We start from the raw sequence: 25091 nt of genomic DNA, 5'->3' as shown, positions 1-25091 counted from the left end.
CAGTTTTGCCTGTTGAAGAGTTGCTGATGTGGAGAGCTTTTTTTAGTTATGATATTAGATAGGGTCGCTTGTGGGTCTATGAAAGAAAGGAAGCCTCCAACATATGTTGGTTTGATAATTAACGCGGCAGTACACACTCTGTACATATATTAAACAAGAAATCTAAATATTCACGCTTTTTCTTACTTCAATGTTATTTATCCTGCATATAAGTCTATTTTAGAATCTTGAGGTGTAGTTTACTTGCCATCTAAAGGTCTTATAGCTTCTGGGCTTTAGTCTTATGGGTTAGTTGATCCGTTAATAGCTGTACCAGGAAATTTTTACATGCCTATTTCTGATTAATCTATAAGCTGCTCATGTATTTAGCCTTCAGTGTATGTAACGGGCTGGTCAGTTCAGAGTTCATTTCGCTCAGGATCGGCCAAGATCATGTTAAGGGAATAGCAGTGATCTCGAGGAGCAGTTGTTACGAGCGTTTGAACCTAAGGCTGTGTTAATAATCATGCCATCGAAAATGTCTGTGAAAACTTACATAGATTTTATGCTACTGAATGTAAAAACCTCATAATAGAAGCTATTGGTATACGATACTCAATCATGCTTTAAGTCAGTTACTCTTAGCATCGCCAGATCTAATTCCTTATGGCCTTGGCGCGACACAACTAAAAAATAAAATCTTAAAGCCACTTAATTGTATACCTTATCAACCATATTGGTGCGTCTCCATTCCCTAATATTAACATTGTAGCAATACCCATGTAATCTCAACTTTTCGCAGTGTCACCTCTAGCATGTCAAACTTGCTTATAGCATCAAGTACATCAATAGAAGATGCGCGGAGTATTACCATTTACGCCTCCTAAAAATCGTCTTTTTAAAAAAGACACCAGTACTTAGTTCAGATCAACGGTCTCAAAATATCATACACTTGAATAACTTGGAGTTCAGTAACTTTCTGCAACTGCATCTTCTGTATCAGAAAACCGCTTTACGCTACGAAAATATTAAATGCGTGACAACTAACAACATCAATAACAAATCCAGAGACAAAATATCTAGACCAATAAACCTTAATTATCCCATACATAGCTATTCTAACATCAGATTATGTCCCATAGGATTGTTCAATTGTTGTGAACCGTTTCTATTATTTATTACGTTTGTACAATTACAAACTAAGATTAACATCAACAGTTGAACCACTAGGTTAAAGGGCATTTATCGTGAAGAAAAATTAATGGCTTAATCTCCCGTTGATGGTTTTCATCATAAGGCTTCAAGAACAGTCAACAGACTATCTTTTAAGTAGTACATTCCTATTATTGTACTTGAAGGCTCGATCATATCATGTTTGACGACTATTCAGTAAGGGTACGTCCTGACGCCTTACGTAAAACTGTTTCGTCCAAAAACCCTTTTATACGTTAATAATTTGGAACTTAATAGATGCATTAGATGTCTATTCAGAGTATTTTTATCCATCAGCTAAAACAAGGATTATGAACTATCTATTGTTTAGTTTATTTTTATTTGCAAATATCAACTCGGTGTTTGCAAATAAAGCATCTTCGACAAAATTACTTCCCGCCAAAGGAAAAACATTCGACTTCGCTAAATGGGGAGAGGTCATTAGGGAATGGTCAGAACCAATGGGATATAATTCATCATTAATAGGAGGTACAAATCCCGGAAATGGTCTAGAAGATTCAGGATCACATACAGGTAGAGTTTTATTAGGATATATCTCTAACGAATATATTGGTCATAATAGCACTGCTTTAGTTTGGAGAGACCATGAATTAATTGAATTTGAAATTCAAGATGGCACTAGAAGTCTTATAAAAGGATTACCACATCTACCTGATTCAATACGAATGAGAATGGCCGTCGACGACGACGATGACGACGAAGAAGACGATGGTGACGAAGACGAAGAAGGCGATGAGGACGATGGTGAAGATGATGATCTCGAAGTTGATGGAGATGATGATGGAGACGAGGAAGGTGATGAGGAGGATGGTGGAGATGAGGACCTCGAGATTGATGGAGATGATGATGGCGACGATGAAGAATGAATGTTGAACACTTTCATCCAAGCTGTGGGGACTGGCATGTCTTTTGATTAGCATTATTCAGAAAGTGCTAACGCATAAATTTTTCGTAGTCCTGTATGGACCTCAAAGTGAAAAGATCCTGGGTTTACATTTGAAAATCCGAGTAGGTCTAACGGAGGGCAAAGAAAGGCCTTATTTACAGTTAGTCCAATAATTCGAAGTTCCATCTGCTGGGAGGTTAATGTAGTGAGTTTTAGAATAAGAGTAGAGTCAAACAAATTTAGACATGTTGTCTGAATCTGGAAAGGCTCAGAGACTATTATTAACAAAACATTTTCAACCTCGCTCATGTAACCGCAATATATAGCCTCTTTTAATAGTACTAGAATCCGTTCGTTATTTACAATGTTGTGCACGTTGGAAGATAAAGTAGAATTTCTGAAGCGTCACCGAGACTTAACTAAGCGGGCTGGCACGTGATGATCAGAATCTTCAAAAGGGGCGAACACACGTTTAAGTTACAACGAAAGCTTGAGTGATAGTTAAGGTTGAGATATCGTAACCTCATAAAGCGATCAAGAAATAAAGCAAAACGCTGTAAGGGTTCAAAAAGGGAGGAGAGTCTATTGCAACTAATAATTATTATAAATAAAATTGTAAGAATATATAATACTTCTAGATAGGGACACATAACACCTCACGCATTTTTTAATATACAAGAAGTTTCTTAAGGCAACTTAGAGTTGTTTTCTTTTACTATCTTCATAAATTAGGTGATGGAGGTTTTACCGTATATGCGTCACATGCGTTATGTTCATGATGAATTTATTTACTAAATACAATATTTACCTCGCTAGTTTAATCAATCAGTGCTATTTGGCCAAGAGAGATGTGATTAATGCATAAGTAGAACTCCTTACATGTCGAATGGTAACAAGCGATCTTCCTAGATAACATCAATAACTGAACCTCTAAGTTAAATTAAGTACACGTGATGAAAGTTATTTGCCGTAACGCGTTTTTTTTTCATTATCAAATATTAGCCTATGCAAGAGTTACAACCTTGGACCCAATATTTGTTTACTATTAATAAACCTACACCTCTGATCAAGTGCAGGTTTTGTCATCTTTTGCTGTGATTTCTGTGATTCCTAAAAGGATGACGAAAGAAAAGAATGCCTCTGACTTATATCAGAGGATCTCTCAGTTGGAGCATATCCTTAAGAGACCTGATACATATATTGGGTCTGTAGAAATGCAGGATTCTCTACAGTGGGTTTACGATGAGGAAACTGACTGCATGATAGAAAAGCAAATTAATACTGTTCCTGGTTTATTTAAGATCTTTGATGAAATTTTGGTGAATGCTGCTGATAATAAAGTTCGTGATCCCTCCATGAAGAAAATAGAAGTGGTAATTAACCGTGAAGAAAACATGATTGAGATTAAAAACGATGGAAATGGTATTCCAATTCAAATCCATGATAAGGAAGGTATATACATTCCTGAGTTAATTTTTGGTTACCTACTGACTTCTTCCAACTATGATGATGATGAGAAAAAGGTTACAGGTGGTAGAAACGGTTACGGTGCAAAATTATGCAATATATTCTCAACTGAATTTCATCTAGAAACAGCTGATCCAAAGACAGGACAGAAGTACTATCAAAAGTGGGAAAATAATATGAGCGTTTGTTATCCTCCAAAGATCACCTCTTACAAGAAGGGACCTTCATATACTAAGGTTTCTTTTAAACCAGACCTAAAGCGATTTGGAATGGATGTCCTAGATAATGATATAATTGGTGTCATGCGAAGACGGGTGTACGATATCAATGCGTCTGTACGTGGTGTCAATGTCTACCTAAATGGTGTTAACCTAAAGATTAAAAGCTTCAAAAACTATATTGAACTTTATATGAGATCACTAGTGAAGAAGAAATTACTGCAGGAGGGCGCAACACCAGAAGAGCTTACTGAAAAAGCAAACATATCTTCTATTGTGTATGAAAGGGTTAATGATCGTTGGGAGGTAGGTTTTGCTGTGTCTGAAGTGTCTTTTCAGCAGGTGTCGTTTGTTAACTCTATTGCAACTACTTTGGGAGGTACACATGTCAATTATGTTACTGATCAAATTGTAAAGAAGGTGGCAGAATCGCTTTCAAAGGAGAAGAAAAACATTAAGCCGTTCCAAATCAAAAACAACATGTTCATATTTATCAACTGCTTAATTGAGAATCCAGCCTTCACATCTCAAACAAAAGAACAGCTGACTACAAGGATTAAGGACTTTGGATCTAAATGTGAAATCAGTAGCGATTTTGTAAAGAAGATTATGAAAACAGAGCTAGCTACCAAGATTTTTGAAATTGTTAACGCCAATGCCGCGAAAGTACTTAAGAAAACGGATGGTTCGAGGAAAAACAGGATAACGGACTACCCCAAGTTAGAAGACGCAAATAAGGCAGGAACTAAAGACGGCTACAAATGTACATTAGTTTTGACTGAAGGTGACTCTGCTTTGTCGTTAGCTGTGGCTGGGTTGGCTGTTGTTGGTAGGGACTATTACGGTTGTTATCCTTTAAGAGGTAAAATTTTAAACGTGAGAGACGCAACCATAGACCAGGTCAGTAAAAACAAAGAAATCCAGGCTATTAAAAAAATTATGGGCCTTCAGCATCATAAAAAATACAAGGAAGAAGACATTAAACATTTGAGATATGGGCATGTCATGATCATGACCGACCAAGATCATGATGGGTCTCACATCAAGGGTTTATTAATTAATTTCTTTGAAAGTACTTTCCCTGGGTTGCTTGATATACCGGGTTTCTTGATTGAATTTATCACTCCAATTATGAAAGTTACCATTTTGAAGCCAAGAAGACAGGTATTGCCATTCTACAACATTCCAGATTATGATAAATGGAGAGAAGAAGAGTCTTACAAGTATACTTGGAAGACTAAATATTATAAGGGGTTGGGAACTTCAACTCAGCAGGAGGCTCGGGAGTACTTCTCAGCATTAGATGTCCATATTAAAAAATTCCATGCTTTAGACGAAGGGGATAGTAGTTTGATTGATTTAGCGTTCAATAAAAGAAAGGCCGATGATAGGAAAGAATGGCTAAAACAGTACCAGCCCGGCACCGTTTTAGATCCCTACTTAACTGAAATTCCAATTTCGGACTTTATTAACAAAGAATTGATCTTATTTTCCCTAGCGGACAATATAAGATCAATTCCACATTTGCTTGATGGGTTTAAACCCTCTCAAAGAAAAGTTATCTATGGGTCCTTAAAAAAGAACTTGATCAACTCTGAAATTAAAGTACAAGGTCTTGCCTCTTATGTGACCGGGCTTACTGCATACCACCACAGTGAACAATCCTTAGTGCAAACTATTGTTAGTTTGGCACAAGACTTCGTCGGTGCCAATAATATCTATTTACTAATGCCTAACGGTGCGTTTGGTACCAGAGCTGCTGGTGGTAAAGATTGCGCTGCTCCAAGATATATCTTCACTCAGTTGAATAAACTAACAAAACATATTTTCAATCCTCTAGATAACAAATTATTAACATACATTGACGATGATGGTCAAACTGTTGAACCTCAGTGGTATGTACCAATTTTGCCTATGGTATTAGTTAATGGTGCGGAGGGTATTGGTACTGGTTGGAGTACTTCAATTCCACCCTTCAACCCACTAGACATCGTCAAAAACCTGAGAAACTTAATGAATGACAAAGAAGTAGAAGATATGGCTCCTTGGTTTAGGGGCTGGAAGGGCTCACTGGAAAAAATTGACGCCCAGAGGTACAGAATATATGGTAGGATAGAACAAGTTGGAGAAAATACTCTTGAAATCACAGAACTACCAGCCAGAACGTGGACGGGTACGATTAAGGAACATCTATTGCTGGGCCTTAGCGGTAATGAAAAGGTAAAACCCTGGATTAAGGATATGCAGGAGCAACACGGCGCCTCAATAAAGTTTGTCGTCACATTGTCCCCAGAAGAAATGGAGAAGACTCGAAAGATTGGGTTTTACGAACGATTTAAGCTTGTCAGCACCATTAATCTGAGTAACATGGTTCTATTTGATGCCCAGAGCAAGATTAAGCAATACACGGATGTCAAGGACATCCTAATTGACTTCTATTTTGTCCGACTAGAGTACTACCAGAAGAGAAAAGACTACATTGTCCAGCAATTAAGATGGGAAATGGAAAAACTTTCTTTCCAAGTCAAATTCATTAAAATGATCATCGATGGTGATTTAGTGATCAGCAAGAAAGCTCGAAATGTTTTAATGGAGGAGTTAGAACAGCTTGGCTTTCCTAGGTTCGATTCAAAGGGTTGCCCTCATTATGAGAAGCTGGCTAGTGAGCAGGGTGCAGTGGATTCAGATAATGAAATTCAAGTGCCCGAAGTCGTAGAAGAAGAACTGGAAGAAGACCCCGATGTCGTTATAGGGTCAAAAGATAAATTTGGTACCTTCGAATACTTGCTAAGTATGCGAATCTGGTCGCTAACGAAGGAAAAATACGAAAAGTTGATACAGGAGAAACAAGCAAAGGAGACAGAACTAGAAAAACTGCTGAATATGTCTGCAAAGGACCTGTGGAACGATGATTTAGACCAATTCATGAAGGAATACGATGAATTTATCAAATATGATACAGAGGTGCGTGAAACTATCACACCTGACGCAAGCAATAAAGCCAGAGGCAAAAAGCGCAAAAAGGGCGACGATGACGAATACGACCCCAAAACCAAGAAGAAACCTGCCAAGGGCACCAAGAAAATAAAAACTGAACCTGCAGTTGAAAGAATCCTGATTGAGCCATCAGTAGTTGTTCCTTCAAAGAAACCGGCAAGAATAAAGAGCGAGACTTCATCTAGGTCTGCCTCAGCAGAAGATACCACCCCTGCCCCAATCCTTAAAAAGGAACAGTCGGCCAGCGCACCAGAGGAACCTACCACAGTTTTTGACGAGACCACATCCGATTCCAATGACGCCCTAAGCATCATCTCCAAGTTTAAGAAGGCTTCCGCAAACTTTGACAACGCAACCGAAAGCGCAGCAGCAGCCGCAAACCCCACAAACCCACCTAAATCCACTGATAAAAAATTAAAGACATCCGCAGCAAACTCTAAAAAGAAAGCAAAACCAAGGAAAAAACCGGTCCTTGACGACAGCGATCTAGACCTTGAAATAGATATGGAACCCATCCTTACAAAGGGTACTAGAGCCACCCGAAATAAATCAACAAAACCATCATATACTGTAGATCTATCGGATGACAGTTTTACAGAAGAAGGAAACGTAAGCGACAGTGAAAACGACCAAGAGGACCCGTTGTCAGAGCAAGATTCTGACGCTTCATTTGTGGAGGAAGAATCAGAGTAGGGCTAATTTTTAGGCATAAACTCGTTGCGACTTAATTAATATTATATAATTTTTAATTCTATTTTCAATTGCTCATTGCTTTATAACAATTTTTTTTTAAGGACTACCTACAATGGTAAAAAAATTAACCTACGTCCCCTATTAAAAACAAAACATCGTGTCAATTTGTACTCAATTCACTTAACCGAAATCGAATATCCATAATCTAAACGTATTAGAAGTTGCTACATATAGTTAAATTATCGTGAATTATGGCTTCAACTTTAACTGAAGAAGTAGTACCTGGCTTAAAACCCGGTGCTACCGAAGTAGTCCATGGAGCAAATCATGATAACAACAAAACATACGTAAAGAATTCGGAGTCACCAACTGAGAATGATAGTTTGCATACTGATAAGAAACAGAAAAGCCTCTCACCAGATGCCGATTCAAAAGGTAGAGCTAGTACACCAGATGAACCAGTTGTAGAGCGACAAATTGTTGATTCGTCATATGTAGGTTGGAAGCAAATGGGTGGCTGGCAAGAAAAGGACAAACTTACAACAGACGATATGCTTTTGGATACCTACCATGAAACATTTTTAGAAGACTATTTACCCAGTGCAGCATATGGCGACTGGTATCACTCAACGGCTATTTTTGCAATTGGCGGAATATTATCCTTTTTGCTTGGAAGTTTTAAATTTAGCTTAGCGCCAGTTTTTTTTGTCACTGTTCTGGTAAGCGTCTATTACCGTTCTTCTATTAAGAAATATCGTGGCACCCTTCGTGATTTGGTCCAGAAGGAAATGACAGTGCAAAAGGTAGAAAATGATTATGAATCAATGGAATGGTTAAATAGTTTCCTGGACAAATACTGGCCTCAATTGGAACCCTCTGTTTCCCATATGGTTGTGGAGCAGGCAAATCGTGAGATGGCTAAGAACCCCTCTGTTCCTGGATTTATTTCCGCGTTATGGATTGATCAATTCACATTGGGAGTGAAACCTCCTAGAATTGATTTGGTTAAGACATTTAAAACGACACCCACCGATGTTGCAGTAATGGATTGGGGTCTTTCATTTACTCCACATGATTTGTGTGACTTGGACGAGAAGCAATTAAAGAACTATGTGAACCAAAAAGTTGTTGTCAAGGCGAAAATATTTGGGATCACCATTCCCGTAGTAGTAACAAACATTGCATTTAGAGCTGTTGTAAGAGTAAGAATGAAGATGAGAACCGCATTTCCGCATGTTGAGACTGTTAATATCCAGCTTTTGGATATTCCAGACGTGGACTTCGTTTTTAAATTGTTTGGGGATTCTATATTTAACTGGGAAATAATGGCTATTCCAGGCCTGCTACCGTTCGTAAGGGAAATGGCAAGAAAATATGCGGGTCCTATGGTCTTGCCTCCATTCTCCTTTCAACTCAATGTTCCACAACTGCTATCTGGTTCCGCATTGTCTATTGGTGTATTAGAGCTCCACGTTAAAGGTGCCAATTCGTTAAGGTTTTCGAAATCTGTCCATGATTCAGAAGCGAATGAAATAAATCCATATTTGGAATTTGCTTTCAACGATAAAGTAGCTGCTGTTACCGGGGTTGCACAAGGATCAGTGAATCCTGTGTGGAATGAGAGTATTTTGATATTGCTGCAATCCTTCACGGACCCATTATCAATTACTCTTCTCAATAAGCGCGGAAAGTTCAACGATAAGATGTTGGGAAGGATACAGTATAATTTGTCTTCTCTCCATGAAAGGGGAACACAAACCAACCTCAGTACAAAGTTTTTGCTCAATTCTAAGCCCGTTGGGGAATTGCATTTCGATATGAAGTTCCATCCTACTCTGGAGGCAAAGAAACTACCTGATGGTACTACCGAAGATGTTCCTGATTTGAACACAGGTATTACCAAGATTGTTATTGAAGGGGCTAGACGTCTTGACTTTGACAAAAACAAGGTTAGTTCACTTGTTGAGATGTATATCAACACTAAGCTGGTTGCTTCGAGTTCGCTTGTAAAGAAGGACAATTCACCTTCATATAACTGTGAACATGAAGCTATAATTACCGATCGCCGGAAGACAAGAGTTAAATTGGTTGTTAAAAACAACAAAGGTGAAATATTGTCCAGCACGCTCCAATCATTGAACGACTTGATCGATAGAGGTCATATTGAAGATAAATGGCTCCCATTGGCTAATGGCAAGGGTGAATTAAAGGTTACTACTCATTGGAAGCCTATTGAGTTGGGCCTAAAGAATGATAGCGGTTACACTCCTCCAATCGGTGTCATTAGACTATTCTTGAATAAAGCCGAGGATTTGCGGAATTTGGAAAGGATTGGAAAGATCGATCCCTATGCAAGAGTTCTTGTCAATGGTATTGTCAAAGGCAGGACTGATGCAAAAGATTCAACGCTTAACCCTATTTGGAATGAAGCTGTTTACGTCCCTATCACCTCCCCACATCAAAGGATAACCATTGAGTGCATGGATGTTGAAACTGCCGGTAAAGATCGTAACCTTGGAAAGTTTGATATTAAAGTAACTGAACTATTTAAGAAGGGACCTGACGATAAGTATGTTGAAATTATTGACGAAGAACCAAAGGTAGGAAGATTAGTTTCAAAGAAAGGTGTTAAAGGAACAGTCACATATTATACGTCGTTCTATCCAGCACTTCCAGTGTTGTCATTGGAGGAAACTTTAGCAGTGGATGCAATAAACGATCGAAAAATACGTGTGCAAAATGCGAAAACTGCTAACGCTCAATTAACTTCAGAGCAAAAGAAAGAGCTTGACACAGAAGAGACAGAAATTCAGGAAATGGAGGAACTTTATAGTAACAAGATGAAATTGGACTTAGACGAATTACTGCAGTACAACAGTGGTGTGTTTTCTTTCACAATCTTGGGAGGCGAGCTTCCGCAGCCAAGCTGTTGTGTTCAGGCGTTCTTCGATTCTAATGGCCACGCAAGCTATGTGTCTCCTGTCTTTTCTACAAAGACGATTAGGTCAGGCACTGCTGGAGAATGTATGATTAGGGAATCTCAATGGTCAACAGCAACTTTCAGAATTTCAAAGAATCCCTACCAAAACAAGGCAGAAGAACCAATTTGCGAGGTTAGCATTCCAACTTATGAGTTGATTAAGAACTGTTATTATAAGCCATCAATTTTGACCTTGGAAGGACAAAGCAAAAACGGTAAGTTAATGTTGCAAACCTCCTGGTTCCCTATAGTTATTTCAAGGCTACCAGAAGTTGACATGATTACGAATACTGGTGATTTGAAAATTGCTATTCATTCAGCATCTGCGCTTTTACCAGCAGACAGGAACGGTAAATCCGACCCATACGTGAAGTTCTTCCTAGATGACTCAGACGAACTAATATACAAGACTAAAACCAAGAAGAAAACCTTGAACCCCATATGGGATGAAGTTACCACAATTGAAATTCACAATCGTGTCAACAACTACTTGAGGGTTAGTGTTATGGACTGGGACGCTGGTAACAGCGATGATTTAATTGGAACTGCAACTATTTCGCTGGCAGACATTGATCCAGACGGTGAAACATTTATGGATGTTCCTTTACTCGGTCCAGAAGGCGAAGACGGTGGTATCCTTCATTTGAGATTCATGTTCGCACCAAGATATACTATGTCTGTCAACAGAGTCGAGACAAAAGTTGGAGACCTAGCAACTAAAGGTCTGTCAGCAGGTATACATGCCGGTACAAGTGTTATTGGAGGCGGACTGGGTGCCGTCAGTAAACTGAAAAAAGGCATTATGGGTAAGAAAAAGGATAAGGAAACGGTTCCACATGAAGCATAGTCCAAGGTTCGTAAAAGATTTAACTCGTAACTGCAATAGCATACATAAACATTCATTAACTTATATATGGAGTAATAACTTTGTTTAAGCATTTTACGCATAAATTTTGCCTGTGTGCTCCACGGCTTACCCTAAAAAAACACCATGCTTCTTACATTAGTATACAACTGAAAGGAACTCCTCCAGCAGAGCTGAAACTCAAGTTGGATAAATGAATTTAGAAGATATTGAAGCTGCTGGGATACATCCAGTAGAATTAAGTGTCTTTTCTGTTATATCAAGCAACCTTGAGGCTATGTATCAAGCAGTAAATGAATTAAGGGAATCACAAGCTTTACTGGCAATGGAATTCGCATCGATACGAGGAGCTTACGAGGAAGAGGAAGCTCTTACCCAAGAAGCATTATTGAACGAACAACTGGAAACTGTGGAATCCTTAGCAAAACGTGTTGATAAGATAAAGGATACATTGTCATCGGCAAAGAAGAGGTGCGAAGAAATGTACTGATTCAAACACATATAATGAGCATCATACACTGACCATCTTTTAGAGTTAAAATACTTATTTGATATATACGGAACTAGATAAACGGAAGACTTAGTAATTTAAATGGATAGCTGCTATTCTTCAGCTTAAATACTGCAATCAAAACTGCAAATGCAATGTAAATGAACGACGCAAATCCCAAAGATGAAACCAAATAAATTGGAGCATGTGCGGACTTATTGTTCTTTCGATAGTACTCACTAAGTTTCGGTGTGAACAATGTCAAAAGTAAAACTGCAATCGCTAGTGCACCATAGATAAATGACATGATTTGAGACTCAACTGCAAATTGAAATTGCTGCTGACTGACCGCAATGTATTCGGCCTGAGTACCGTCTGGCGAAACACCAACATACGGAGTATCTCTAATCCTATTAAACATAGCTCCAGTTGTAAGCGCAATGATTAAAGTCACGAAGACGACTCCCCAGACTGGTCTGTACGAAAGAACCTTGAACACAAAGTTCTTGTTCTTCTTCACCAAAATAGTTGTGATACTAGTAAACGCAACCGTAGCAACGAATGATCCCCAGTTAAAAGGCTCATAGTAGTTGAAGTTATGAAATCCAGTTTGATCCTTCAACATGTTAATAAGAGCTTGCACACGCTGAGGCCCAGCTTTGGAGGGCACCCCAATATCGTCATATGTATCAATATTGCCGTTGGGTTTGAACAAGAATATCTTTGGCACGTTATTTACCTTATAGTATCCAAACACATCATTAGTGTTGGGATCGATAAAGTCAGCCTTTGCAAAGAAGAGACCCTGGTCTTCTATCTCTGTGCTCAACCCATCTGGGTGTTCCCGGATCCACGAAACAACCAGATTTTGGTATTCAGGAGTAAATTCATTACAAAGCACACAATTCACCTGCGGATTCGTGGCTGTCAATAAAACCATAATATATGAGTTACGAGGGCCAGATAGGATCCGCTTGAAGTTCTTATTCGTTAATCTAATAATACCACCATCTTTATTCGCCTGCTTGTGAAGCTTCTCATTACTCAATGCACTGACAGCACCTAGCAAAACGAATAGCCATAGTAGAACACTATTAAGAACCCGCATATCTGCTATTGATCTATATCGTGCAAGGTAGTATTCAAAGCCAACGATATTTTACTTAGGGATAACCACTTAGGTGTCAATTTTTTCGCTACTTTAGGCTACGTAATGCCCAGCAAAGAAGAACATACATTTTAAGCCAGATCCTCAATAATCTAGAGAGCTCTAATACGTCAATTGAATCCATATAGCACTCTTACTTTATGAACTACTCTTATTAAACAGTTTCTCTCTTTGCTTTCAGAGTCACGTGGTGTTACCCGGTCTTGGATTTTTAAACACCTTGGGTGGCAAAAGATTTGACTTCCTTATAAACGATCAAGAGATATAAACAAATAACCCACTAGAGTATCGATTATAACCAATAGTGTGGTTATCATAACGCTCAATTAGACTGGTTTGAAGTTTTGGGTGGTTTGCTGCTTAGTTTAATAAATAATAAATGCCAATCAAATCGTTAGAGTCATACTTTTTCGAAAGGGCACTTGTTGGTTCAGCTCCGATTGAATCCTTGAATAACATAACGTTAGGAATTGATGTGGATCATTATGTTTCGAGGCTGTTAGCTAATAAACGAGAGCAATATCTGGATGCTATTGGGGGGTATCCGACGAGTTTGGAGATGTATATTGAATCCGATTTACAGATATTTCAGGAGAATAATATTATTCCGGTGTTTGTATTTTCAGGGTCGCCAGTTTTCAACCAACTACAGTATCAATCTTATAGTACAAATACTCAAGGCTCAAATGGGGCGAACCAAGCACCTAGTGGGCAGAAGACGGCGTACGAGACGATTATTGCGCAGAGATATAAGGCATGGGCGCACTGGAGTAATTTGATGAACAATAATAAGGCTAATTATATTGATCAGCCGCTTTCACCTGGCGAGTCATTTAGGCACAATGTCACATTAAGCTCTAGAAGATTCCAGTCCGACCTGGTGCAATATTTCATTTCGAAGGGCATCAACTACATGGTTGCTCCATATTCTTCATGGATACAGCTGGCATATTTGTTGGAGGAGCAGTATATTGACGCAATTTATGGTCCTACAGATTTGCTGATTGTGGAATCAGTTCCTAAGTTTATCTTAGGAATGGAATTCCCCAACAAGGAGTTTAGATTCATTGATAGAAGCCGTATTTTAAACGAGTTCAAAATAAATTTTGAGGATTTCCTGGACATTTGTATGGCAGTTGGAAATGATTTACAACCATTCACATTACCACCGCTTCAAATTTATCCTCAACAGCAGCTCTTTGAGATTGCATTGGATATGAGTATTAATGGGGGGACTAATTTTTACACTTACCAGTTGACAAACCCCATACAGATAGATGCTTCTAAGTTTGTTTCCATTTATCAAAAGGGAACATCTGCTTTGAAGTTTATGCCGGTGCTGAAATCCAACGGGAGGGTCGAAATATTTGGTTATTCAGAAGCGGACTTAGCTTCCAATGATAATCGCGAGAGAGCGCAAATCCCTAATGATATCCATGATTTTATCCAACAGAGGTTGCCACACGAATATAACTTTTACAGGTCCATTGGATTGGCCAGCTCTAAACTGCTAGATATTATATCATCTGGTATGTATTCTGAGTATCCACCACTGGATGGCGGATCGTCTGATTCTTACCGCAACTTGGTAAAGAAATCCGCGGAGGTTTTCAAAAACAACGAAATTAATTTGTTAACGCAACCAATTAATAGATATTACCAAATCAAACCGATTAAGCATGTTAAGTGGTTTAGCCCCAATGCCGATGTCACCCTATCCAATAGAGTCACCCCCTCGATTTATGATCGTATCAAACACTTATACGTAAAAACCGACGATGCCTCGAAGGAGTTCTCAATTTCAGAATTTATCAGAGTACTTTCAACCTCCACAGATCTTACAAAATCTTTCACAGCCCAATCGAAGAAGCCCGGGCCAATTACTGATAAGTTAACGGCTCCGTTTGACCTTTTGGCTACGAACTTCTTGAGGTTCCTTTGCTTATTAGGCTTCTTTGAGTATGGCTCAGTTTTGAAGCCAACAGAATACGGTAGCGTATTTTTAAAATTTAATGATTTAGGCCTGAACGTTAAATTCCAGGAAGCGTTCCTGATACTATTGGTGTTTTTCAAGATGAATGTGTTAGGCCTCGCCGAGGAAACTCAGCCACCAACTCAATCAGCCCTTTCACAGCCTACGCTGCGATCATATCCTAAAGAGTCGATGTACATCCTTGTTATCACACGTATGCTCACTCTTTTTCAATTAAAACAAAAACCTGCCAACTATTATGGACCAATCGATAAGAAAACGCTCATATTTAGGGAACACCTTGACTACGTGAAGCAGAACATGTCTGAGCTTTATGAAGCTGTGCTTGTTAGTTCTTTGGCATCTTCTGAATTTGATAGATTATCCTTAGATAATTCGGGATGGCAACGGAATATTGTTGGTCACGTACCATTCAAGATATCGACACCAAACACAGTGATGGCGATGATGTGGGGATTCTATCTACAAAAGTGGCTACATAATGCTCATGATAGAGAAGATGCTCTAGCTTTGGTGACAAATTCCTTTTCCAACTATAAATATGTCACTAATCTAGAAGAGGAGATGGAGCGGGCTTATAAGTACTTGAACGACATTTGCATAATACTTGGTGAAATGAACCACGTGAAATTAATTGCAGACGCCGATTACGAACTCTTCAAGGAAGCGGTTGAATTTGCAGGTAAAGCCATGAAGTAATTACGAACAAAATAGAATAGAAAATCCCTACTACTTATTGACACTTCTTTCGTATATACCTCTCACACATAGACTCTGTAATAGTTAGTGTATTAAAAAAAATAAGAGTGTGTTAATGGTAGAGATCTACTGGTTTAAGCAGTACTATTTAAAAGTCAAATAGGAAACGGCAGTCATTATTACGGAACCATCGTAGGCTGCATTTCAACGGTTCTGCACGTGATTACAAAGTGAAGTGAAGGAGGTGGATAAAATCTAATAATACAACAGGAGCTTCTATGGCCAAGTTGGTAAGGCGCCACACTAGTAATGTGGAGATCATCAGTTCGAATCTGGTTGGAAGCAATTATTTTTTAGAACTCCTCATTCACTAGCTGGAGATAACATTGCGTAACTAATGCATCGCATACTATGTACCATTTTTAGAGTCAATTAAAGTCTCTCTACTTTATCAGTCATATATCTTCAGCCTTAGTGTTTGGTTATAGAAGCAGTTACTAAATCACATCAAGTAAGCATTTCTTTTTTCCTGCATCGAAAAAAAAATTTTCAATAGACGATGAGCTTAAGCTTTAGTCGCAGGTCACATTAGTCTCACAGACCATTCATCTTTTAGCGCCTGAATCCAGTTACTACCCACCTGGTACACATCACAATGGCTAAGGATAAATCCACCCCATCTGAAGATAACTATGAATCAAGACTTCCTGCGGTTCTGCCATTTGCTAAACCACTGGCGTCCAAGAAATTAAACAAGAAGGTCCTTAAGACAGTCAAGAAAGCTTCAAAGGCTAAGAATGTTAAGAGAGGTGTCAAAGAAGTTGTTAAAGCTTTAAGAAAGGGTGAGAAAGGTCTTGTTGTTATTGCCGGTGATATTTCTCCAGCTGACGTTATTTCGCACCTACCAGTGTTATGTGAGGACCAATCTGTTCCGTACGTTTTTGTTCCATCCAAGCAAGACTTGGGTTCTGCTGGTGCAACAAAGAGACCTACTTCCGTCGTTTTCATTGTTCCAGGTTCTAGTAAGAAGAAGGATACCAAGGGTAAGCAGGAGGAATATAGAGCAGCTTATGATGAAGTTGTCAATGAGGTGAAGGCCTTGTAACTCGACATGAATAATCGCTGTAAATTTACTTCAAACTGATATAAAGGAAATATGAGAAATTTTTGCAAGTGCTGTGATAATGAGATGTAAGCGTAACGCGATACATAAATAGTTGCTCAATATAGTTTATTGAGCAAGTAATAATTCTGTAGATTACTTAGAGAGTTTATTTAAAGGACACCTAGCATATAGCATTTATCCGGTCTTAGAAACAATTATGGCAAGAGCCCAGAATTGTTTAATGGTGGACTGTTCGTAGATATTTCATACATTTTTAAAAAAATAAAATGTAAATCGCCTATGAACAAGCTAATGACATCTCATTTCAAGAAAATCGATAGATGCATGCAAGGAAACGTAACAGAGGTGGGAATCCGCTACCGACTGTGATTAAGAAGCAGAAGCATGATGATGGAAGGGCAATTGTTACTCAAAGCATTTGGAAATCTTTGCCTAGGTTAAGGGAAAGAGAAACCGATATTGACAACACTATTAAAAGTAGTCACGTATTCTTAATTCTTTCAAATGAGGAAAAACTATACCTTAAGAAGTTCATAAAGGATATCAGTGAAGTTATAGATAGCAAAAAGTACGTGTTTCATGAGCGTTGCGTTGAATTGAGGAATTTCCATATAATGGATTGCTGTGTATTCCTTGCATTTGTTATGATAAATTTGAATAAATTCTGGAGGAAGTCGAACGAAAATGATAGCTGTAGTATTATAAAGCCGTTTCTTTTAAGGTGTTCTATATTCATTCATCAGTCATGCCAAGTTAAGGCTCCTATTCCAAGCAGAAAAACGTCATTTCAAAGTCAACTAGCTCATGTTTCAAAAGTGCCGGGCTTTAAACAAATAGAGTTCAGAAGCAATGATTTAAAGGATTTAATGTCTGGTATCTTGCATCAGGTTTCCAATTGGAAGTTCCAGCCTCCCAAAGGTTCTCTGCATAAGGAGTTTGCCGATGTTCTTTCCGTTGAGAAGAGCCGGTTAACTAGTGCCATATTACAGCTGCCATTTTTTGACAAAGTTATGAACTTGGAAATGGCTGCAGCTTCGAATGCTTTGGTCATTGAGGAAAGCAAGAAAAGGTTACAAGAACATGCAATTAAACTGCAGGAGTACAATGATTTGGTTGTAGTTCAAAAACCCAAAAACACTGAAGAAGCCAAACCACAGGCATCAGAAAATAGCAGGCCTTCCCGGCACATTGGAGCTTCAGGTGCTTCCAGTTCTACCTCTAGATATCAAGGCTCTGTGAATACACACACAGCGACTGACGGCAGCACCTACTTTCACGACCGCAAACAGAACAGCAATTATGTCTCTGCTGACGATATAAGGAAATATTGCATAGCTACTGTTGATGCCAGTATGGATGTTGTGGCCGGAAAGTCGGCATCTCAAATTACCAGGGCGTACGTTAAATGCCCAAGAACTTTAGTTGATATATTATATCAAAAATTGACAGATATAAGAAGTGAGTCCAATTGTAATATTGTGATCTTAAACATGCAGACTGTACATGAATCAACAGCTTGGTTTGATAAATTAAATGTTCAAGAGTATTCGAGGGTTAGCCCTCCGCCTAGTACAGTGAGAGTTGTCAGTATCGGTGGTGTTGGCGAGAATTGCAAGCGGGCCTTGAGACTATTGAGGACTTTTTTCGAGCAAAACTAGTTTCTAATGCATTAAATGACACAATGCTCCCTGGAGGCAACAGATGGACATAGTGGAACTCACTGATAAGTTATTCAAAGTATGTTTACATCTACCGTGAGAGATCACTATCGACGTAGTAGTTGTAGTACGTAGATTTGCGTGTTCAACCTATTTCCCTCCTCAACGGCTATGAACTAAACATTGTTCAACTGTACTCCTCGAATAGCAAGGTTATAAACGGGTGAATTACGTTGATTGGAGTAACTTTCTAGTGGCATGTCGGATGAAAACAGAAAAAGGTTTTTAGCATTTGACTTTAATGAAAACAATAACGTAGGCGGTAGTGCGTTTGTGGGTCTATCTACGGAACAAGTACGAAAATGTGATGAGCGCTCTCCGAGCAGGAATTCTGAGTCAATAATAGATGCAGATAGCCTATTTTTGGCTGACGCTATTGATACTATAAACAACCCTTCAATATACTCAAATGCAGGGGAAACAGATGTTACTAATGGGTCTATTAGGGATGCCACAGGATTGTCTGATTCTCGGTCATTTTCTAGTTTGGAGCGGTCTTTCAGGTCTTTACTAAAACCTGCATCGGTTGCCCCTCCCGAAATATATCGAAGCAATCAAAATGGTAAGAGCGACATTTTATCACAAGATCGCAGTAATACTATTTCAGACTCTTCTACTAGGAGATCAAATACAAATGATGGTTCTCTACTCGGTCATTCAAGACAGCGTTCAGAAGTAGATGAACTAGTGGAACACCTTGATCAGTATATCAGTGCCACAGGAGATGACTCAAAGCTAGAAGATATCTCTGCAACGCAGCCCGAGAATGATCCTGTTCCTGTCGACGACGACGATGATTTCTTCTACGAAAAAAATGAACATGGGGAATTTATTTCACCCATTTCGGTAATAGCTCCTTTGATTGTGACTGGCGGCGACGATGATTATGATTTTCCAATTGACTTTTCAGAATCCAGCCAAAGCAGGGAGCGATCTCTGACAGCTGATAAACTTAATGAGCAAACAGGCAATGGTGAATTATCATCACGTTGTAGATCGAAGAATAATTCTCTCGTTGATTTATCGGTTGATACATCAAAGTTTCATTCCGAATCAATGCCTGCCCTGTTAAATACTAGGGTAAGTCCCTATCCTATATATGACGGCTCATTTGATGATACTAGCTCAGCCCCAAAGAATTTTCGAGTTGTAAATGATAATCGAGGGAGGTTTTATTTGAATGATACAGCCACCGAGGACGAAGAAAGTATTGGCCAAACAAAGGAATCAATATTATACGAGTTTGCAACTTCAGATGGCAATGCTAGCAAAGCATCGTCTTTTCAAGAGCGTAATTTTTTAGGCAATTTGCCTAACCCTAACTTGCAGCTACAGGAGAGTTCAAAAACGGGGGATATACTTAGAACTGCGAGCGATACGGTAGACCGGATGAGCGGCAAAAGTTCTACAGAGAAAGCACAACTGGACAAAAACGTGCGACTGGTCTCTAGTTATGTAGAGGAACTGAAATTGAAGTATTTTCCCACATCAAACTCTTTGCAACCTCCGCCGAACCTTCCATTATCTTTGAAAACTAAAAACACTGCAGACCAACAACAAAGCATAAAGGTTAGGATTAGAACTAGTTCAAAACAAATAGGAATTAAACATGGAAGAGCAAAACAAAAATTACTCAGTTTAGAGACCGCTAATGAAGCAGAGCTTCCTACAAACTTGGAAAGAGCAGATCACACTAAGGAATTCCAAGAAATGTTGCACCGAGAACGCGGCGTAGGCGATTCCCAACCCATGTTTTACGAAACATCCGGGTTCGAGGGATATGACAGTGATGATCTGTTAGCTCCATTACGAGAATCAAAACAGGGCGGAGGTTCTCGTGCATCGATGTTATTAAAGCGCACTGATACCATAACCAGTTACTTTACGAAAACTCAAGAGAGACTAGCTAATAATGACTGTTACCCAGACAGGTTTCAGAACGCACTCCAGCATACTGAAAGCAGACTTACTTTACATTCCACAGGAGTTCCTTCAGGCAGGCCTACAGATATCGATAGTGAATCTGAAGATGCCGTGCAACGTGATTCTGTGGATTACACTTCCTACCGTAATCAGTATGGAACTGGCCTTAAAGTGGCCAATCCTGACTCTAACAGTGGATAAATTCATGTAACTTTACTTAAGATAATACACTGCTTAAAAGGTACCATAAATTGCTATTTTAAGAGTAAATTGTTATATAGCTTATACTAATGAAGCGATTAATTGTCATTTGTTACGTTATATCTTACCCGGTGAAGATTGTTTTGACAGGTGGCGTTGGAAAGAAGGCCATTTTACTTCACCTTTAATTGTTCGATAACAACGTTTCAGCTAAATATCTTTACTTAGTTGCTGATTGCAAGTGTATGCTGTTAATTGTAATTCAGAATAACCAATTGTGACATAACGATGACTACAAATTCTGATGAGGTGGCTTACACATTAGTTTACGATCCGTCCCCTCAAGGTATAGTTTATTCTGTATCTGACTTCCAGAAATCATTGGAAAAGGGATCTGATAATGAAAAGATAGATACAATGAAGAAGATCTTGGTAGCTATGTTAGATGGTAATTCATTTCCGGAACTTTTGATGCATATTATTCGGTTTGTTATGCCTTCTAAGAATAAAAAGTTAAAGAAATTGCTGTATTTTTACTGGGAAATAGTTCCAAAGTTGGATTCCGAGGGGAAATTGAAGCAGGAAATGATTTTGGTGTGCAATTCCATCCAACATGATTTGCAGCATCCAAATGAGTACATTCGAGGCAACACTTTACGGTTTCTAACAAAATTAAAGGAAGCTGAATTATTGGAACAAATGGTCCCTTCAGTGCGTGCTTGCTTAGAGTACCGCCACGCATATGTACGCAAATATGCGATACTGGCCGTTTACTCTATTTACAAGGTTAGTGATCACTTAATTCCCGACGCCTGTGATATTCTGGATTCGTTCCTACTTGCAGAAACCGATCCAATTTGTAAAAGAAATGCTTTTGTTTCATTGGCGGAGTTGGACCGTGAATCTGCGCTTAACTACCTACAGAGTAACATCACTTCTATTGAAAGTTTGGATTCTTTGTTACAGGATACATTTATCGAATTCATTAGGAGAGATGCTATAAGGACGCCATCTCTCAAACCGCAATATGTTGAATTGCTGCAGGATATATTATCCAGTACTAATTCAAATGAAGTAATTTATGAAGCAGCCACAGCTTTAACAGTTTTGACGAATAATCCAACGACATTAATAAATGTGACTACTAAGCTCATTGACCTAGCTGTAAAAGAATCAGACAATAGTATAAAGTTGATTGTTTTGGATAAGATTGAGGAAATACAAACCAAGAATCCCAACTCTTTAGAAGATTTGACACTTGATATTTTACGTGTTTTAACATGCCAAGATCTGGATGTGCGCGAAAAGGCACTAGATATTTCTTTGGAATTGGTTGTTTCAAGAAATGTAGACGATGTTGTCAAACTCTTAAAGAAAGAACTGCAGTCGACAGTCGATAATAACGATGAAAAATCCCTGGAGTATAGGCAGCTTTTGACTCGCTGTATTCATCAAGTAGCAACTAGATTTGTTGAGGTTTCTGCAAATGTTGTTTCTTTGTTGTTAGAGTTCATTGGAGAATTGAACTCAGAGGGTGCAAGCGGAATTATTTCCTTTGCTAAGGAAGTTATTGAGAAATATCCACAACTAAGAGAAGAAATACTACAGGAATTGATTGGCGCCATGCCAAATATTAAATCAGCCAAGGCATATAGAGGTGCTTTATGGGTTTTGGGTGAATACTCGCAAAGTGAATCAGACATTCAAGCTTCATGGAAGCATATCCGCGAGAGCGTTGGAGAACTTCCAATTTTGCAATCTGAGTACAAGTTGTTGAATAATGCTGATGGTCAAGAAGAGGAAGTTCAAGAAGCTCCTGTACATGTCTCTAAAGGACCAACTGTTCTTCCTGATGGTACATATGTTACAGAGTCTGCATTAACTGTCGAAGCAATGAAAAAGTCTTTATCAAAGGAAGAGAAAGATTCACGCCCTCCCTTACGTCGTTTCATCTTGAATGGTTATTTCTACAGTGCAGCTGTTCTATCTAACACTATTGTAAAACTTGTTTTGAGATTTGCAAAAGTGTCAAAAAATGAATCAATTATTAATGGTTTAAAAGCAGAGGCAATGCTGATCTTGGTAAGCATTCTGAGGGTTGGTAAAAGTAAACTTGTCGAAAAGCAAATAGACGAAGATTCCGAGGAGAGAATAATGCTCGCAATCTACATTTTGATGGAACACTCCGATGGTCAAGTTCCAGCAAAGGAAAAAGAACTATTGGAAATGGCATACTTAGATGCTACAATTTCATCCTACAAGAAAAGGGTTTCTATAAACAAACGTAAGGTTGATAGAAAGAGAGCATACAGCGTGAGTAGATCAGCGGACCCAATTGACATGCCTATGACCTTCAGACAATTTGCTGCCGGCGACAGTATGCATACACCGCTAGACACTACGGATCAGGATCTAGAACTAGCATGTAAGGGTGGCTCTTTTGTTGCCAAACAAGAAGCCAACTCTATCACTTCCAGGCTAAAAAAGATCGTTCCATTAACCGGTTTCAGCGACCCTGTGTATTCCGAATGTTACATTATAACTCATCAATTTGACGTTGTATTGGAGGTTTTATTGGTCAACCAGACCAAAGAAACTTTAAGGAACCTACATGTTCAGTTTGCAACTTTAGGTGATTTGAAGATTATTGGAAATCCTCCTAGTACGAATATTATTCCTCATGGCTTCCACAGAATTACTGTTACAGTCAAAGTTTCAAGCGCAGATACCGGTGTAATTTTTGGTAATATTATTTACGATGGTGGCCATGGAGAGGATTCTCGTTACGTGATTTTAAATGATGTTCATGTTGATACCATGGATTACATTAAACCGGCATCATGTGGGGAAGCCGAATTCCGTAAGATGTGGAACGCTTTTGAATGGGAAAACAAGTTAACTGTCAAATCTAATCTCCCTACCCTTCAAGCCTATTTGAAAAAGCTAGTTGAAGTCACACATATGAAGGTATTGACACCAGAAGAATCATATTCAGATGAAAATTGTCGCTTCTTGAGTTGCAACTTGTATTCCAAGTCCACCTTTGGTGAAGACGCATTAGCAAATATTTGTATTGAAAAGGACCCTGCTACCAATAGCATTATTGGAGAGGTGCGCATACGTTCCAAGACTCAAGGATTAGCTTTAACGCATGGTGACAGTATTGCACAGATGGGAAGGGTTGCTAATACGGTAAGTGTAAATAGCATTTAATAAAACTATGAACTTTCATCTAGAAAGAAATTAATTATTGATTTTGAACTTATTATACATGCGGTTTCAGTAAAGTTTAGAATTCAGCGTGCTATAAAATACGCTAATTTTATTTACAGAATATGTTAGCTGTATCGCTATACACAAGACACTATGCGTTAATTACTTCACTTCTTGCAGATTGGGAAACCAAATCCGCTAAGTAATGTTTTGGCTTGAGGATCGGTTCTTGCAGTAGTATTGATATTAATATGCATTCCGAAAGTCATGGGCCAAGCTTCTTGATTTAAGTCCAATTCAGGGAAAAATGCAACATCTTGTGGGGTCAAACCAAAAGAAATCACACCTAATCTATTACCAGAAGAACTTGGAATACCCTTGTATGCTCTAATTCTAGGTAATACAATTTCCGTTAATGTAGACATAAACTGAGACATTGGACGACCTTTCAACTCAACTTTAGCACCCATACGCATACCCTTTCTGACTTTCCACGAAGGAATATCCATCTTGGAATATAAGTATTCTGGTTTACATCCGGTTATCTGCTGCAGCTGCAAAGCGATGGCGATAGGTAATAGTTGGTTCTCGTTAGATTTTGGGATATAACAATTCAGGACAACAGATTCAATATCAGGAATATTCCTCCAAGTAATTGGTTTTATGTCTGGGAGCTCAGTTTTAGACCACTGTGGCTTCTTAGGAGGCCTATTCAAGTGATATGGAGAAGATCCATCCCAGGGCCTATTTTTCAAACCAATCACAGTCTCGGCCCTGTGTGAATAATTCATAAGTAGCAGATCGCTTTGAACTGTATTATAATAATGTTCCCTTACTCGATCTTGGTGTGTAGCAGTTGGCCTAAAAGAAGGCGATCTAATATCATTAGTTTTGAAATTCAGTTCCGGAAACCTTGGTGAAAGCTTAGATTTATCAATTTTGACCAAATGATGGACGGGTTTGACAACGGAACAAGCCGCTTTTTGTAGATTTGTCGAGGTATAAAACCCTCTGCGACTCGCTTGCATGCCTTATTAATACAATGAGTGAAGACGCTGAATTGCCTAATAAGATCATCATTTTAAGTGCATTGAAATAAGCTAAAACTAAAAATTTTTCTTATAGATATGGTTCGTATAAGATGATAGTTGAACTTCTTGGATATTATCGTTTTAAACGTTTTAGAAACATAATACTACTTAAGTGCTGCTAAATAACAGTGATTGTGCTCTATCTATCCGT

At 38.7% G+C, this 25091-nt stretch overlaps 10 protein-coding genes and 1 non-coding gene across 11 annotated transcripts; 9 read left to right on the top strand and 2 right to left on the bottom strand.

Annotated features, from left to right (window-relative positions):
- Positions 1-3216: 3216 nt before the first annotated feature.
- TOP2 (DNA topoisomerase 2) lies at positions 3217-7473 on the top strand (the record flags this gene model as incomplete). The annotated part of the gene is made up of 1 exon (XM_018132718.1): positions 3217-7473. The coding sequence occupies one exon, from the start codon at positions 3217-3219 to the stop codon at positions 7471-7473; it is 4257 nt and encodes a 1418-aa protein (XP_017988001.1).
- Positions 7474-7724: 251 nt separating this feature from the next.
- Positions 7725-11300, top strand: AW171_hschr52935 (HEL277Cp; the record flags this gene model as incomplete). The annotated part of the gene is made up of 1 exon (XM_018132719.1): positions 7725-11300. One exon carries the CDS (start codon positions 7725-7727, stop codon positions 11298-11300), a length of 3576 nt encoding a protein of 1191 aa, XP_017988000.1.
- Positions 11301-11511: 211 nt separating this feature from the next.
- SNN1 (Snn1p) lies at positions 11512-11808 on the top strand (the record flags this gene model as incomplete). The annotated part of the gene is made up of 1 exon (XM_018132720.1): positions 11512-11808. One exon carries the CDS (start codon positions 11512-11514, stop codon positions 11806-11808), a length of 297 nt encoding a protein of 98 aa, XP_017987999.1.
- A 73-nt stretch (positions 11809-11881) lies between these two features.
- OST3 (dolichyl-diphosphooligosaccharide--protein glycotransferase OST3) lies at positions 11882-12916 on the bottom strand (the record flags this gene model as incomplete). Its single annotated transcript, XM_018132721.1, has 1 exon — positions 11882-12916. One exon carries the CDS (start codon positions 12914-12916, stop codon positions 11882-11884), a length of 1035 nt encoding a protein of 344 aa, XP_017987998.1.
- Positions 12917-13355: 439 nt separating this feature from the next.
- Positions 13356-15668, top strand: MKT1 (Mkt1p; the record flags this gene model as incomplete). The annotated part of the gene is made up of 1 exon (XM_018132722.1): positions 13356-15668. The coding sequence occupies one exon, from the start codon at positions 13356-13358 to the stop codon at positions 15666-15668; it is 2313 nt and encodes a 770-aa protein (XP_017987997.1).
- A 272-nt stretch (positions 15669-15940) lies between these two features.
- AW171_hschr52931 lies at positions 15941-16013 on the top strand. Its single transcript has one exon. It is a non-coding gene; the product is annotated as a tRNA-Thr (tRNA).
- Positions 16014-16323: 310 nt separating this feature from the next.
- NHP2 (snoRNA-binding protein NHP2) lies at positions 16324-16773 on the top strand (the record flags this gene model as incomplete). Its single annotated transcript, XM_018132723.1, has 1 exon — positions 16324-16773. One exon carries the CDS (start codon positions 16324-16326, stop codon positions 16771-16773), a length of 450 nt encoding a protein of 149 aa, XP_017987996.1.
- A 341-nt stretch (positions 16774-17114) lies between these two features.
- Positions 17115-18452, top strand: SNU56 (Snu56p; the record flags this gene model as incomplete). The annotated part of the gene is made up of 1 exon (XM_018132724.1): positions 17115-18452. The coding sequence occupies one exon, from the start codon at positions 17115-17117 to the stop codon at positions 18450-18452; it is 1338 nt and encodes a 445-aa protein (XP_017987995.1).
- A 258-nt stretch (positions 18453-18710) lies between these two features.
- On the top strand, positions 18711-20636 carry AW171_hschr52928 (uncharacterized protein; the record flags this gene model as incomplete). Its single annotated transcript, XM_018132725.1, has 1 exon — positions 18711-20636. The coding sequence occupies one exon, from the start codon at positions 18711-18713 to the stop codon at positions 20634-20636; it is 1926 nt and encodes a 641-aa protein (XP_017987994.1).
- A 288-nt stretch (positions 20637-20924) lies between these two features.
- Positions 20925-23849, top strand: SEC26 (coatomer subunit beta; the record flags this gene model as incomplete). Its single annotated transcript, XM_018132726.1, has 1 exon — positions 20925-23849. One exon carries the CDS (start codon positions 20925-20927, stop codon positions 23847-23849), a length of 2925 nt encoding a protein of 974 aa, XP_017987993.1.
- Positions 23850-24016: 167 nt separating this feature from the next.
- MRPL7 (mitochondrial 54S ribosomal protein uL5m) lies at positions 24017-24877 on the bottom strand (the record flags this gene model as incomplete). Its single annotated transcript, XM_018132727.1, has 1 exon — positions 24017-24877. One exon carries the CDS (start codon positions 24875-24877, stop codon positions 24017-24019), a length of 861 nt encoding a protein of 286 aa, XP_017987992.1.
- Between the last annotated feature and the right edge of the window lie 214 nt (positions 24878-25091).

This window comes from Eremothecium sinecaudum, chromosome V (genome assembly GCF_001548555.1).
Source record: "Eremothecium sinecaudum strain ATCC 58844 chromosome V, complete sequence".
Taxonomy (NCBI): Eukaryota; Fungi; Ascomycota; class Saccharomycetes; order Saccharomycetales; family Saccharomycetaceae; genus Eremothecium; species Eremothecium sinecaudum.
This window is presented reverse-complemented; position numbering and strand designations above follow the sequence as displayed.